At 39.9% G+C, this 16,316-nt stretch overlaps 1 protein-coding gene across 1 annotated transcript; it reads left to right on the top strand.

Annotated features, from left to right (window-relative positions):
• The first annotated feature begins 606 nt into the window (after window positions 1–606).
• LOC117338394 lies at window positions 607–2,632 on the top strand. The gene is made up of 3 exons (XM_033899741.1): window positions 607–1,651; window positions 1,845–2,067; window positions 2,264–2,632. Exons 1-2 carry the CDS (start codon window positions 812–814, stop codon window positions 2,058–2,060), a joined length of 1,056 nt encoding a protein of 351 aa, XP_033755632.1. The 5' UTR covers window positions 607–811; the 3' UTR covers window positions 2,061–2,067; window positions 2,264–2,632.
• Window positions 2,633–16,316: the final 13,684 nt, after the last annotated feature.

Genomic DNA, 16,316 nt, shown 5'->3' with positions numbered 1-16,316 from the left:
TTAATCGGCAAAAGTTCCGGCCTATCACAAGGAGACTTAACACGAACATACCGCAGCCTCCCAAAACACACATACGCACTCACCACACGCATGCATGTCGCACGCACGAGAGGCCGTCCTTAACTGACCTTAGCTGTTAATAGGACGTTAAACAAAATAAACCAAACCAAACCAAACCTTCTGTCAGTTTCAACAAAAGTAGAGAGCGCATGCACAACCCGGAACAAAGCGCTATGTGTGTAGTAGTAGAGAAAGCGAGAGAACCACACCATTAATCGAACCAGTGACCTCCGGACTCTAACCACGTTAGCTACGTATACGGCTCAATCCAGTTCCGCTACACGTGTAGACGAACATAACTAGAGGTCATGACGTTCTGTAGTTATGGACACATACCTTTAAAAGTCAATTAGATTACTTATCAAATATACTAGGTATCAGTCATGTCTAAGTCGATGAATATGTTGGATATGTATTACTGTAAGTAAATGATGGTAAGTTATACTGGACAGTAGCTAAGTCAAAGGGTAGGTATGCTGAGTATAAGAGAATGACGTAGAACAGTCCGTTGCGTCGGGAAAACACTCAAAGATGTAAATTAAAAAAAAAACGACAAAAAAGCAAAAACAAAAAACCATATATAAGTTGCTTGCAGTATAACTCCAGTAATTTATTCATGACGTAATAGTCATTGAAGCATTATGACGTCATAGTAATTGTTATAATTGCATTTTGGGATCGCGCAACTCTAGCCTAGCTACGAACCACGATTAACGCATGCAATTGCTAACTGCTAAAAAAACAGATAAAGATGGGTTGTAAATTTACCAAAGTAAGGGATCAGCGTTCCCGGGATGATGGCGGGAAAATGTCGGAAGTGATTAGCCAAAGTTCTAGTTTTACGGACTCCAAGAAAGATCTCGAGAGCCATACTGCACCAGTCACGAGAGAAATTATAGAGAAATGTCAACAAGCTATATTGAAAGCGAATACAGACGAGGATGAAGTGTTAAGTCTACATATGTATCCTCCCTCTTACACAGATGGATATTCAGATACAATAAGTATGGCAGCCGAAAGTGAAATGGATATCACATTTTGCCAGGATGAGGAAATCGCGGACTACAGACAAGTCACACCAATCAGTGATGTATCATCGCTGTCAGTTCAAAGTCGATATCCTTCCAGCATTTCATCAAGACTGTCAAACTTCTTCCGAATAGGAAAACGGAGCAAGCAAAATATTCATGGCGATGTATCAGTGAATGGGGACAACGGAGGAGATGGAAATACAGATGCCGTATCGTCAAGTGGGTGTGAGTGGTCGCCTACACCAACTCTCAAATACGCCAAGAAAGTTATGAATGGTGACATCGCAGAAAGGGATGACATGCCAGATCTCGATATAGAAGACGATGGTAGGCCATCCTCCTCTTCCAGCAGCGAAGATTCCGTTTTGCCTCCACAGCTCAACTGTCGTGTTGTAGCAAGACCTAATGCCGCAAGAGGTACTAGAAAACGTGTCCAAGCAGACCCAGATCCAGCAGAGATTGCTCATCGCATCGTCGAGTTCGAAGCGGAAGTTGAACAACTGATTGGAGAACATGCTATACCAACCAGAGATTACCGAAACAGACAACTTCGACCAAGGGTAAGGAAGTTACACTGTTAAGTCTATTCCTACATTAATTTTCTTTAGCTTTAACCAAACATCAAGACCAATATCGCAGAAAGACCTCAACGTTTCGACCTTAAATATATACATGTATTATGCTTTTATTTGCAGTAGATTTGCTATCCTTCAATGATTGATTATCTCTACTGCTACATGTATTTATCTCTAGGGTGCACGTGGGCCACGCCTGCCGTCATTTAGCCTCCAGTTCCAAAATCCGAGACCAGGCTCCGGAGCTTCGACAGAAAGTGGAATGAGGTATAGCAAACATTTTGCCGATACTGTGAGTCGCCCCCAGCTTACTGTGAGAGGATTAACGGCAACAAACGACTGTCTCACGAAGTGGATGGTCAGTCAGCAGAGAAAGGATTCCGAACGGTTATAGAGTGAAGGTAAGAATAAAATCTTGGGTCAATGCCGAACGGCCATTGTCTGTGTTAGATACATTTACTGTCTGTTTTCGTATCGGTAAGATTTACAAAATATGTATATAATATAATCGCCCCTTATCCTTGTTAAAGATACGTGTAGGCAAAATGACTTTGTATCACCATTGTTTCTTAAATCACATTTTAATCCAACATCCAGGTGGACCAGGGGCATATTGTAGAGAAGACTAGTGACGTCACCACGGGAAGAGGATGGGGGTTTAATAAGGCGGAATAGATCAGTTTTCTGCAAAGAGATGTTAAAACGCTGACATTGGATATGATGGTCGAGTCACGGTGGACACCGACCAGTAGAGGAAGTCGCCATTTCATACGGAAAGTAAATTAACGTAGGTCGATGTTGATTGGGTCTGAATCTAACATAGACTGATGCAAAGCCAGGATATTCTCCAGCAGGAACATGGTCCGAACCTGACATTGCCTGCTAAATAGTAAGGATATTCTCCAGAAACACGGTCTGGATCTGACAAAGACTGCCACAAAGGATATTCTCCAGAAACATACTGATTCAACGGAATGATGCCTGAAGGACTTTGTTGACATAGTGCTGTCCAATCCGTTCAGCGGGAACAGAGCCGTACCTAATGTTTCCGGACACCATACAAACTAACTAGTTAGTGACAACCTAACCGGGTTATCATAGCTGTACCTAATGTTTCCGGACACCATATAAACTAACTAGTTAGGGACAACCTAACCGGGTTATCATAGCTGTACCTAATGTTTCCGGACACCATATAAACTAACTAGTTAGTGACAACCTAACCGGGTTATCATAGCTGTACCTAATGTTTCCGGACACCATATAAACTAACTAGTTAGGGACAACCTAACCGGGTTATCATAGCCGTACCTAATGTTTCCGGACACCATATCAACTAACTAGTTAGGGACAACCTAACCGGGTTATCATAGCCGTACCTAATGTTTCCGGACACCATATAAACTAACTAGTTAGGGACAACCTAACCGGGTTATCATAGCCGTACCTAATGTTTCCGGACACCATATAAACTAACTAGTTAGGGACAACCTAACCGGGTTATCATAGCTGTACCTAATGTTTCCGGACACCATATAAACTAACTAGTTAGGGACAACCTAACCGGGTTATCATAGCCGTACCTAATGTTTCCCGACACAATATAAACTAACTAGTTAGGGACAACCTAACCGGGTTATCATAGCTGTACCTAATGTTTCCGGACACCATATAAACTAACTAGTAAGGGACAACCTAACCGGGTTATCATAGCTGTACCTAATGTTTCCCGACACAATATAAACTAACTAGTTAGGGACAACCTAACCGGGTTATCATAGCCGTACCTAATGTGTCCGGACACCATATAAACTAACTAGTTAGTGACAACCTAACCGGGTTATCATAGCTGTACCTAATGTTTCCGGACACCATATAAACTAACTAGTTAGGGACAACCTAACCGGGTTATCATAGCTGTACCTAATGTTTCCCGACACAATATAAACTAACTAGTTAGGGACAACCTAACTGGGTTATCATAGCCGTACCTAATGTGTCCGGACACCATATAAACTAACCAGTTAGGGACAACCTAACCGGGTTATCATAGCCGTACCTAATGTTTCCGGACACCATATAAACTAACTAGTTAGGGACAACCTAACCGGGTTATCATAGCTGTACCTAATGTTTCCGGACACCATATAAACTAACTAGTTAGGGACAACCTAACCGGGTTATCATAGCTGTACCTAATGTTTCCAGACACCATATAAACTAACTAGTTAGGGACAACCTAACCGGGTTATCATAGCTGTACCTAATGATTCCCGACACAATATAAACTAACTAGTTAGGGACAACCTAACCGGGTTATCATAGCTGTACCTAATGTTTCCCGACACCATATAAACTAACTAGTTAGGGACAACCTAACCGGGTTATCATAGCTGTACCTAATGTTTCCGGACACCATATAAACTAACTAGTTAGGGACAACCTAACCGGGTTATCATAGCTGTACCTAATGTTTCCGGACACCATATAAACTAACTAGTTAGGGACAACCTAACCGGGTTATCATAGCTGTACCTAATGTTTCCGGACACCATATAAACTAACTAGTTAGGGACAACCTAACCGGGTTATCATAGCTGTACCTAATGTTTCCGGACATCATATAAACTAACTAGTTAGGGACAACCTAACCGGGTTATCATAGCTGTACCTAATGTTTCCGGACACCATATAAACTAACTAGTTAGGGACAACCTAACCGGGTTATCATAGCTGTACCTAATGTTTCCGGACACCATATAAACTAACTAGTTAGTGACAACCTAACCGGGTTATCATAGCCGTACCTAATGTTTCCGGACACCATATAAACTAACTAGTTAGTGACAACCTAACCGGGTTATCATAGCTGTACCTAATGTTTCCGGACACCATATAAACTAACTAGTTAGGGACAACATAACCGGGTTATCATTGACTCGGAAGTGTGGTAAAACCATCAAATGAAGAGCGATTGATGAAGTTTTTAACAGTTTTTAAGAGGTTACACACATGATTGGGTAATATATTTAAAATAATGATTGTACTGTACACGCACGATGGCTGATTTGTGCCATTCCGTTATTTCGTCTTTTCGCCCCGAAAACACGAAAATTAACAAACCTTAATTCTCGTCTTTTCGCCCCGAAAACACGAAAATTAACAAACCTAAATTCTCGTCTTTTCGTCCTTTCGTGTTTTCGGGGCTAAAAGACGAAAAGGCGAGAATTAAGGTTTGTTAAATTTCGTCTTTTCGGGGCGAAAAGACGAAAAGACGAGATTTTTAAACCCGAAAAGACGAGAATTAAGGTCGCTAATTAGCGTGCATTAATTTCGTCTTTTCGCGTATGACTTGTCGTCTTTTCGGGGCGAAAAGACGAGAATTAAAGTGTGTTGATTCTCGTCTTTTCGGGGCGAAAAGACGAAAGAACGAGAATTTAGATATTTCATTTTCGTCTTTTCGGGGCGAAAAGACGAAATAACGAAATGGCACAAATCAGCCACCGTAGTACACGTGTTTGATTTTATAATGATGTAATGATCAAATATTGCGTGTCTTCACAGCAATCATAAAATGTTATTTATTTATTATTTCTTACATATATATATGTACATAATGTATTTGTATTATTCATGTGTGAAATAAATTGTACATACCTAAATGTGTATTCATCGTTGTTAACACATCAATAACCAATGTCTTTGGGACCTATTGTCCTATATTGATGCTACGAAAGGGCACAAATGGCCAGTATCGATGGGCGAAATATTTCAGCAATACTGAAAAAAATTCTTGTTGGTGGTTATATTTAATTGATATAAAAAGATTAAATTGATATAGAATATGTGACCTCTCAGTTGCATCAGGATCAGCGTCTCTTCCTGATATGCCAACAGTACATGTTGTATTGTACGTCTTGATTCAACAAAGGATGAACTGAAAATTCAGTTGTGAACAGTCAACTTTGATATTCAATCTGTATTTCCCGGAAACCCTGTACAAACGACGTGTCATCTGAGGTTACCGGACTGTCAGACCAAATTACCCTTTAATGAATCAACGATAGGAGCAGGATTTAAATCATCTAAGACATACAGGTCCGCTCTTTTGCCCCAGATGTCAGACCCTCCGTTTATATATCTAGTATCTTTAATTCATGAATTCAACAGGTAATGAAAATCATTCTGTAATAGGAAAATGTCTCAGTTTTGTCATAAAATAAAGCAGTTATCAACCTGGTTTCAGGTGAATACGATGACCTTCGGCCTCGGGAAATATCATTTTCTCGAGTTGATAAATCATGCATATTTACATAAAAACAGGTCGATAATTGTATAATATGACGAAACTTTTGCGTTATTATGAGAAGCAGGTTATATAAGACGATGAAATGGTTTTCGAGCATCAGATACTGACGTTAAAGATGGAGGGCGAGGACGAAGATTTTCTTTCTCTCCAGAATTTTGTAATTCATTGAGAATGAATAATGCAACATCGTATATATCCGAGAACTTAATTTCTTTCGTGTTAAACACTGTCGTTTCAAATATCGTTTAAGTGTTGAATTGCTTAGAACAACTCTATCTACTATTGCTAAAAAAAAAACTCAAACTTTCAGCTTGGGAGAGGCCAAGCTCAAAATACAATCTAACTAAACTTAATTTGCCTCATGTCGATACTCTTCAAAAGTAGCCGATTTGGTTTGGTTTATTTTGTTTAACATCCTATTAACAGCCAGGGTACTTTAAAGACGTGCCAGGTGTGGAGGTGGAGAAAAGCCAGAGTACCGCGTAGCCGACATTTATTATATATACATGTATATATAACATAGTAACACAAATGACGAAGGAAGACAATTTTTGATTCGTGCCCTGACCGGGCCTCGAACTCACGATCTACGGCACCTTATCGCCTAGCCAGAAATACCCGCAGCTTATGCCGCTGCGCCACATCGGCGTTCTTAAAAAGAACGTTTCAATGGCGCAGTGATGGTCGGCCCGATACCTTTTGACATGATCATTGTGGAAGTCGTCTATTAGATTATATGAATACCTGGAGCGCAATGTATTCATATACATGGATACGAATTGTACATATATTATAAATATTTCTCTCGGTACAACTACGACAGGAAATTCAAATCTATATCTTCGGATCACCAAAACATAGTGTATATGATGCATTGTGTTAATAAATTGATATATAATATAGATATAAAGATATATATATATATATTCGCGATATAACGCGTAAGTTTCACGTAATAACGCGAAAGTTTTGCGATATAACGCGTTAGTTTCGCGTATTAACGCTCAAGTTTCGTGATATAACGCGTAAGTTTCGCGATATAACGCGAAAAATATATTATTTTCTACGAAAATGGTCACAACCGGCTTTCGTATATGCATATATACATATCCGTATACGTAAACAATCATCATATTGTTCAAGTTCAAGTTCTTTATTAATTTTGAGTCTTCCGACTAATCAGTATCCTACACATACACAATATACAAATTTACATAATCTTGTTAATACCTCAATTACTCAGTTTTGCAGACAGACGTACTTCTTTATACATGTACCTTTAAAAGACAGCTGAAATCATCATTAGATATCTCTGGTATTAGTTAAGTCACCGGGTAGGACTGCTGGGAACATGTATATTAACCAAGTCGAGGTAAGTTATGCTGGACAGTACCTTAGATGTGCTGGGCATTATCTGAGTCAATGGTTAGTACATGTATACGCAATGATATCTACAGGTAACTACGTTCATTAGTAGGTATGCTGAGTATAAGCAAATGATGTAGAAGAGCTCGTCACGTTGTCAAAATATAAAGGAAAAACACGCAAAGATAATAAAACAAAACAAAAAAAGGAAACAAAACAAAACAAAAAAAACAACCAATATATATATATATGCTACTTGGCGGTATCACTCCCGTAATTTATTCATGACGTAATAGTCATTGAAGCATTATGACGTCATAGTAATTGTTATAATTGCATTTTGGGATCGCGCAACTCTAGCCTAGCTACGAACCACGATTAACGCATGCAATTGCTAACTGCTAAAAAAAAACCAGATAAAGATGGGTTGTAAATTTACCAAAGTAAGGGATCAGCGTTCCCGGGATGATGGCGGGAAAATGTCGGAAGTGATTAGCCAAAGTTCTAGTTTTACGGACTCCAAGAAAGATCTCGAGAGCCATACTGCACCAGTCACGAGAGAAATTATAGAGAAATGTCAACAAGCTATATTGAAAGCGAATACAGAAGAGGATGAAGTGTTAAGTCTACATATGTATCCTCCCTCTTGCACAGATGGATATTCAGATACAATAAGTATGGCAGCCGAAAGTGAAATGGATATCACATTTTGCCAGGACGAGGAAATCGCGGACTACAGACAAGTCACACCAATCAGTGATGTATCATCACTGTCAGTTCAAAGTCGATATCCTTCCAGCATTTCATCAAGACTGTCAAACTTCTTCCGAATAGGAAAACGGAGCAAGCAAAATATTCATGGCGATGTATCACTGAATGGGGACAACGGAGGAGATGGAAATACAGATGCCGTATCGTCAAGTGGGTGTGAGTGGTCGCCTACACCAACACTCAAAGACGTCAAGGAAGTCATGAATGGTGACATCTCAGAAAGGGATGACATGCCAGATCTCGATATAGAAGACGATGGTAGGCCATCCTCCTCTTCCAGCAGCGAATATTCCGTTTTGCCTCCACAAGTCAACTGTCGTATTGTAGCAAGACCTAATGCCGCAAGAGGTACTAGAAAACGTGTCCAAGCAGACCCAGATCCAGCGGAGATTGCTCATCGCATCGTCGAGTTTGAAGCGGAAGTTGAACAACTAATTGGAGAACATGCTATACCAACCAGAGATTACCGAAACAGACAACTTCGACCAAGGGTAAGGAAGTTACACTGTTAAGTATATTACTTAATTAATTCTCTTTAGCTAAAACCAAACATCAAGACCAATATCGAAGAAAGACCTCAACGTTTCTAACTTAAATATTATTATATACATGAAATATGCTTTTGTTTGTAGTAGATTTGCTATTCTTCGTACTTGATTATCTCTACTGCTATTTATCTCTAGGGTGCACGTGGGCCACGCCTGCCGTCATTTAGCCTCCAGTTCCAAATTCCGAGAACATGCTCCGGGGTATCGACAGAAAGTGGGATGAGATATAGCAAACATTTTGCCGATACTGTGAGTCGCCCCCAGCTTACTGTGAGAGGATTAACGGCAACAAACGACTGTCTCACGAATTGGATGGTCAGTCAGCAGAGAAAGGATTCCGAACGGTTATAGAGTGAAGGTAAGAATAAAATCTTGGGTCAATGCCGAACGGCCATTGTCTGTGTTAGATACATTTACTGACTGTTTTCGTATCGGTAAGATTTACAAAAATATGTATATAATGTAATCGCCACTTATCCTTGTTAAAGATACGTGTAGGCAAAATGACTTTGTATTACCATTGTTTCTTCAATCACATTTTAATCCAACATCCAGGTGGACCAGGGACATATTGCAGAGAAGACTAGTGACGTCACCACAGGTAGAGGATGGAGGTTTAGTAAGGCTGAATAGATCAGTTTTCTGTAAAGAGATGTGAAAACGCCTGCATTGGATATGATGGTCGAGTCACGGTGGACACCGACCAGTAGAGGAAGTCGCCATTTCATACGGAAAGTAAATTAACGTAGGTCGATCTGAATCTAACATAGACTGATGCAAAGGATACTCTCCAGCAGGAACATGGTGCGAACCTGACATTGCCTGCTAAAAAGTCAGGATATTCTCCAGGAACACGGTCTGGATCTGACATAGACTGCTACATAGGATATTCTCCAGAAACATACTGATTCAACGGAATGATGCCTGAAGGACCCTGTTGACATAGTGCTGTCCGATCCGTGCAGCGGACACATAGCCGTACCTAATGTTATCGGACACCATATAAACTAACTAGTTAGGGACAACCTAACTGGGTTATCATAGCTGTCCCTAATGTTTCCGGACACCATACAAACTAACTAGTTAGGGACAACCTAACCGGGTTATCATAGCCGTACCTAATGTTTCCGGACACCATATAAACTAACTAGTTAGTGACAACCTAACCGGGTTATCATAGCTGTACCTAATGTTTCCGGACACCATATAAACTAACTAGTTAGTGACAACCTAACCGGGTTATCATAGCTGTACCTAATGTTTCCGGACACCATATAAACTAACTAGTTAGGGACAACCTAACCGGGTTATCATAGCTGTACCTAATGTTTACGGACACCATATAAGCTAACTAGTTAGTGACAACCTAACCGGGTTATCATAGCTGTACCTAATGTTTCCGGACACCATATAAACTAACTAGTTAGTGACAACCTAACCGGGTTATCATAGCTGTTCCTAATGTTTCCGGACACCATACAAACTAACTAGTTAGTGACAACCTAACCGGGTTATCATAGCTGTACCTAATGTTTCCGGACACCTAATGTTTCCCGACACCATATAAACTAACTAGTTAATGACAACCTAACCGGGTTATCATAGCTGTACCTAATGTTTCCGGATACCATATAAACTAACTAGTTAGGGACAACCTAACCGGGTTATCATAGCTGTACCTAATGTTTCCGGACACCATATAAACTAACTAGTTAGGGACAACCTAACCGGGTTATCATAGCTGTACCTAATGTTTCCGGACACCATATAAACTAACTAGTTAGGGACAACCTAACCGGGTTATCATTGACTCGGAAGTGTGGTAAAACCATCAAATGAAAAGCGATTTATGAAGTTTTTAACAGTTTTTAAGAGGTTACACACATGATTGGGTAATATATTTAAAATAATGATTGTACTGTACACGCACGATGGCTGATTTGTGCCATTCCGTTATTTCGTCTTTTCGCCCCGAAAACACGAAAATTAACAAACCTTCATTCTCGTCTTTTCGCCCCGAAAACACGAAAATTAACAAACCTAAATTCTCGTCTTTTCGTCCTTTCGTGTTTTCGGGGCTAAAAGACGAAAAGGCGAGAATTAAGGTTTGTTAAATTTAATCTTTTCGGGGCGAAAAGACGAAAAGACGAGATTTTTAAACCCGAAAAGACGAGAATTAAGGTCGCTAATTAGCGTGCATTAATTTCGTCTTTTCGCGTATGACTTGTCGTCTTTTGGTCTTTTCGGGGCGAAAAGACGAGAATTAAAGTGTGTTGATTCTCGTCTTTTCGGGGCGAAAAGACGAAATAACGAAATGGCACAAATCAGCCACCGTAGTACACGTGTTTGATTTTATAATGATGTAATGATCAAATATTGCGTGTCTTCACAGCAATCATAAAATGTTATTTATTCATTATTTCTTGCATATATATATGTACATAATGTATTTGTATTATTCATGTGTGAAATAAATTGTACATACCTAAATGTGTATTCATCGTTGTTAACACATCAATAACCAATGTCTTTGGGACCTATTGTCCTATATTGATACTACAAAAGGGCACAAATGGCCAGTATCGATGGGCGAAATATTTCAGCAATACTGAAAAAAATTCTTGTTGGTGGTTATATTTAATTGATATAAAAAGATTAAATTGATATAGAATATGTGACCTCTCAGCTATCTCAGGATCAGCGTCTCTCACTGATATACCAATAGTACATGTTGTATTGGACGTCTGGATTCCAGAGAGGATGAATTGAAAATTCAGTTGTAAACAGTCAACTTTGATATTCAATCTGTATTTCCCGGAAACCCTGTACAAACGACGTGTCATCTGAGGTTACCGGACTGTCAGACCAAAATGATAAAGAAGGTAAACTTAAAAGTTTTACTTCTAAATACTTACCGTATCGGGACCCACCCTCTACCACAGAGGACAAGACACCAGATTAAGTTCTATTGATCCTACAGACACAATTGGATTAAAGAAATCATTTGATTTACAAATATTACCCCTATTTTACTCCCGATCTCTATCCCGAGAACATACCCAGGATTTTACAAAACTGAGTCCTATTCAAGTGAGGATATTCCATACCATATTTGGTCAAAATCTATACAGGGTTGAAATGGTCACATAGATATATGATCGCCGGACTGTCGACGGACGCACCACCATGCTATAAACTTCAAGCTCGTCAATCTTTTGGACGTGAACTAAATGATATTGTCATCGTTCTGCTGCTGTTGACGTCACTTTCGAACTGACATAGATGGAACCTCACACTTGAAGTACTGTCCCTTGATTTACTATTCAAATGACAGAGCAAGCCTTCGGTTTCACCACATTTTGTGACCCCTCGGGAGGAATATCCCTATCCTACACACACATACATGTATATGAAAGGGTCTTTGATCGCAATGTATTTATATACATGGATACGAATTGTACATATATTATAAATATTTCTCTCGGTACAACTACGACAGGAAATTCAAATCTATATCTTCGGATCACCAAAACATAGTGTATATGATGCATTGTGTTAATAAATAGATATATAAGATAGATATAAAGATATATATAGATAGTTTCACGTAATAACGCTCAAGTTTTGCGATATAACGCGTTAGTTTCGCGTAACAACGCTCAAGTTTCGTGATATAACGCGTAAGTTTCGCGATATAACGCGAAAAATATATTTTCTACGAAAATGGTCACAACCGGCTTTCGTATATGCATATACGTATCCGTATACGTAAACAATCATCTTATTGTTCAAGTTCAAGTTCTTTATTAATTTTGAGTCTTCCGATTCATCAGTATCCTACACATACACAATATCCAAATTTACATAATCTTGTTAATACCTCAATTACTCAGTTTTGCAGACAGACAGACATACTTCTTTATACATGTACGTTTAAAAGACAGCTGAAATCTTCATTAGATATATCTGGTATTAGTTAAGTCACCGGGTAGGACTGCTGGGTACATGTATATTAACCAAGTCGAGGGTAAATCATGCTGGACAGTACCTTAGATGCGCCGGGCATTATCTGAGTCAATAGATAGTACATGTATACGCAATGATATCTACAGGTAACTACGTTCATTAGTAGGTATGCTGAGTATAAGCAAATGATGTAGAAGAGCTCGTCACGTTGTCAAAATATAAAGGAAAAACACGCAAAGATAATAAAACAAAACAAAAAAAGGAAACAAAACAAAAAAAACAACCAATATATATATATGCTACTTGGCGGTATCACTCCCGTAATTTATTCATGACGTAATAGTCATTGAAGCATTATGACGTCATAGTAATTGTTATAATTGCATTTTGGGATCGCGCAACTCTAGCCTAGCTACGAGCCACGATTAACGCATGCAATTGCTAACTGCTAAAAAAACAGATAAAGATGGGTTGTAAATTTACCAAAGTAAGGGATCAGCGTTCCCGGGATGATGGCGGGAAAATGTCGGAAGTGATTAGCCAAAGTTCTAGTTTTACGGACTCCAAGAAAGATCTCGAGAGCCATACTGCACCAGTCACGAGAGAAATTATAGAGAAATGTCAACAAGCTATATTGAAAGCGAATACAGAAGAGGATGAAGTGTTAAGTCTACATATGTATCCTCCCTCTTACACAGATGGATATTCAGATACAATAAGTATGGCAGCCGAAAGTGAAATGGATATCACATTTTCCCAGGATGAGGAAATCGCGGACTACAGACAAGTCACACCAATCAGTGATGTATCATCGCTGTCAGTTCAAAGTCGATATCCTTCCAGCATTTCATCAAGACTGTCAAACATCTTCCGAATAGGAAAACGGAGCAAGCAAAATATTCATGGCGATGTATCGATGAATGGGGGCAACGGAGGAGATGGAAACACAGATGCCGTATCGTCAAGTGGGTGTGAGTGGTCGCCTACACCAACACTCAAAGACGTCAAGGAAGTCATGAATGGTAACATCGCAGAAAGAGATGACATGCCAGATCTTGATATAGAAGACGATGGTAGGCCATCCTCCTCTTCCAGCAGCGAAGATTCCGTTTTGCCTCCACATGTCAACTGTCGTGTTGTAGCAAGACCTAATGCCGCAAGAGGTACTAGAAAACGTGTCCAAGCAGACCCAGATCCAGCGGAGATTGCTCATCGCATCGTCGAGTTTGAAGCGGAAGTTGAACAACTAATTGGAGAACATGCTATACCAACCAGAGATTACCGAAACAGACAACTTCGACCAAGGGTAAGGAAGTTACACTGTTAAGTCTATTCCTTAGCTTAAACCAAACATCAAGACCAATATCGAAGAAAGACCTCAACGTTTCGAACTTAAATGAGTACACATATTATGCTTTTATTTGCAGTAGATTTGCTATCCTTCAATGATTGATTATCTCTATTGCTATTTATCTCTAGGGTGCACGTGGGCCACGCCTGCCGTCATTTAGCCTCCAGTTCCAAAATCCGAGACCAGGCTCCGGAGCTTCGACAGAAAGTGGAATGAGGTATAGCAAACATTTTGCCGATACTGTGAGTCGTCCCCAGCTTACTGTGAGAGGATTAACGGCAACAAACGACTGTCTCACGAAGTGGATGATCAGTCAGCAGAGGAAGGATTCCGAACGGTTATAGAGTGAAGGTAAGAATAAAATCTTGTGTCAATGCCGAACGGCCATTGTCTGTGTTAGATACATTTACTGTCTGTTTTCGTATCGGTAAGATTTACAAAATATGTATATAATGCAATCGCCCCTTATCCTTGTTAAAGATACGTGTAGGCAAAATGACTTTGTATCACCATTGTTTCTTAAATCACATTTTAATCCAACATCCAGGTGGACCAGGGGCATATTGCACAGAAGACTAGTGACGTCACCACGGGAAGAGGATGGAGGTTTAATAAGGCGGAATAGATCAGTTTTCTGCAAAGAGATGTTAAAACGCTGACATTGGATATGATGGTCGAGTCACGGTGGACACCGACCAGTAGAGGAAGTCGCCATTTCATACGGAAAGTAAATTAACGTAGTCCGATGTTGATTGGGTCTGAATCTAACATAGACTGATGCAAAGCCAGGATATTCTCCAGCAGGAACATGGTCCGAACCTGACATTGCCTGCTAAATAGTAAGGATATTCTCCAGAAACACGGTCTGGATCTGACAAAGACTGCCACAAAGGATATTCTCCAGAAACATACTGATTCAACGGAATGATGCCTGAAGGACCCTGTTGACATAGTGCTGTCCAATCCGTTCAGCGGGAACAGAGCTGTACCTAATGTTTCCGGACACCATATAAACTAACTAGTTAGTGACAACATAACCGGGTTATCATAGCTGTACCTAGTGTTTACGGACACCATATAAACTAACTAGTTAGTGACAACCTAACCGGGTTGTCATAGCTGTACCTAATGTTTCCGGACACCACATAAACTAACTAGTTAGTGACAACCTAACCGGGTTATCATAGCTGTACCTAATGTTTACGGACACCATATAAGCTAACTAGTTAGTGACAACCTAACCGGGTTGTCATAGCGGTACCTAATGTTTCCGGACACCACATAAACTAACTAGTTAGGGACAACCTAACCGGGTTATCATAGCTGTACCTAATGTTTACGGACACCATATAAGCTAACTAGTTAGTGACAACCTAACCGGGTTATCATAGCTGTACCTAATGTTTCCGGACACCATATAAACTAACTAGTTAGGGACAACCTAACCGGGTTATCATAGCTGTACCTAATGTTTCCGGACGCCTAATGTTTCCGGACACCATATAAACTAACTAGTTAATGACAACCTAACCGGGTTATCATAGCTGTACCTAATGTTTCCGGACACCATATAAACTAACTAGTTAGGGACAACCTAACCGGGTTATCATAGCTGTACCTAATGTTTCCGGACACCTAATGTTTCCGGACACCATATAAACTAACTAGTTAATGACAACCTAACCGGGTTATCATATCTGTACCTAGTGTTTACGGACACCATATAAACTAACTAGTTAGGGAAAACCTAACCGGGTTATCATAGCTGTACCTAATGTTTCCGGACACCATATAAACTAACTAGTTAGGGACAACCTAACCGGGTTATCATAGCTGTACCTAATGTTTCCGGACACCATATAAACTAACTAGTTAGGGACAACCTAACCGGGTTATCATAGCTGTACCTAATGTTTCCGGACACCATATAAACTAACTAGTTAGTGACAACCTAACCGGGTTATCATAGCTGTACCTAATGTTTCCGGACACCATATAAACTAACTAGTTAGGGACAACCTAACCGGGTTATCATAGCTGTACCTAATGTTTCCGGACACCATATAAACTAACTAGTTAGGGACAACCTAACCGGGTTGTCATAGCTGTACCTAATGTTTCCGGACACCACATAAACTAACTAGTTAGGGACAACCTAACCGGGTTATCATAGCTGTACCTAATGTTTCCGGACACCATATAAACTAACTAGTTAGGGACAACCTAACCGGGTTGTCATAGCTGTACCTAATGTTTCCGGACACCACATAAACTAACTAGTTAGGGACAACCTAACCGGGTTATCATAGCTGTCCCTAATGTTTCCGGACACCATATAAA

This window comes from Pecten maximus, chromosome 11, assembly GCF_902652985.1.
Source record: "Pecten maximus chromosome 11, xPecMax1.1, whole genome shotgun sequence".
NCBI lineage: Eukaryota > Metazoa > Mollusca > Bivalvia > Pectinida > Pectinidae > Pecten > Pecten maximus.
Note: the sequence above shows the minus strand (reverse complement) of the source record. Positions and strands in the feature narration are given on the sequence as shown.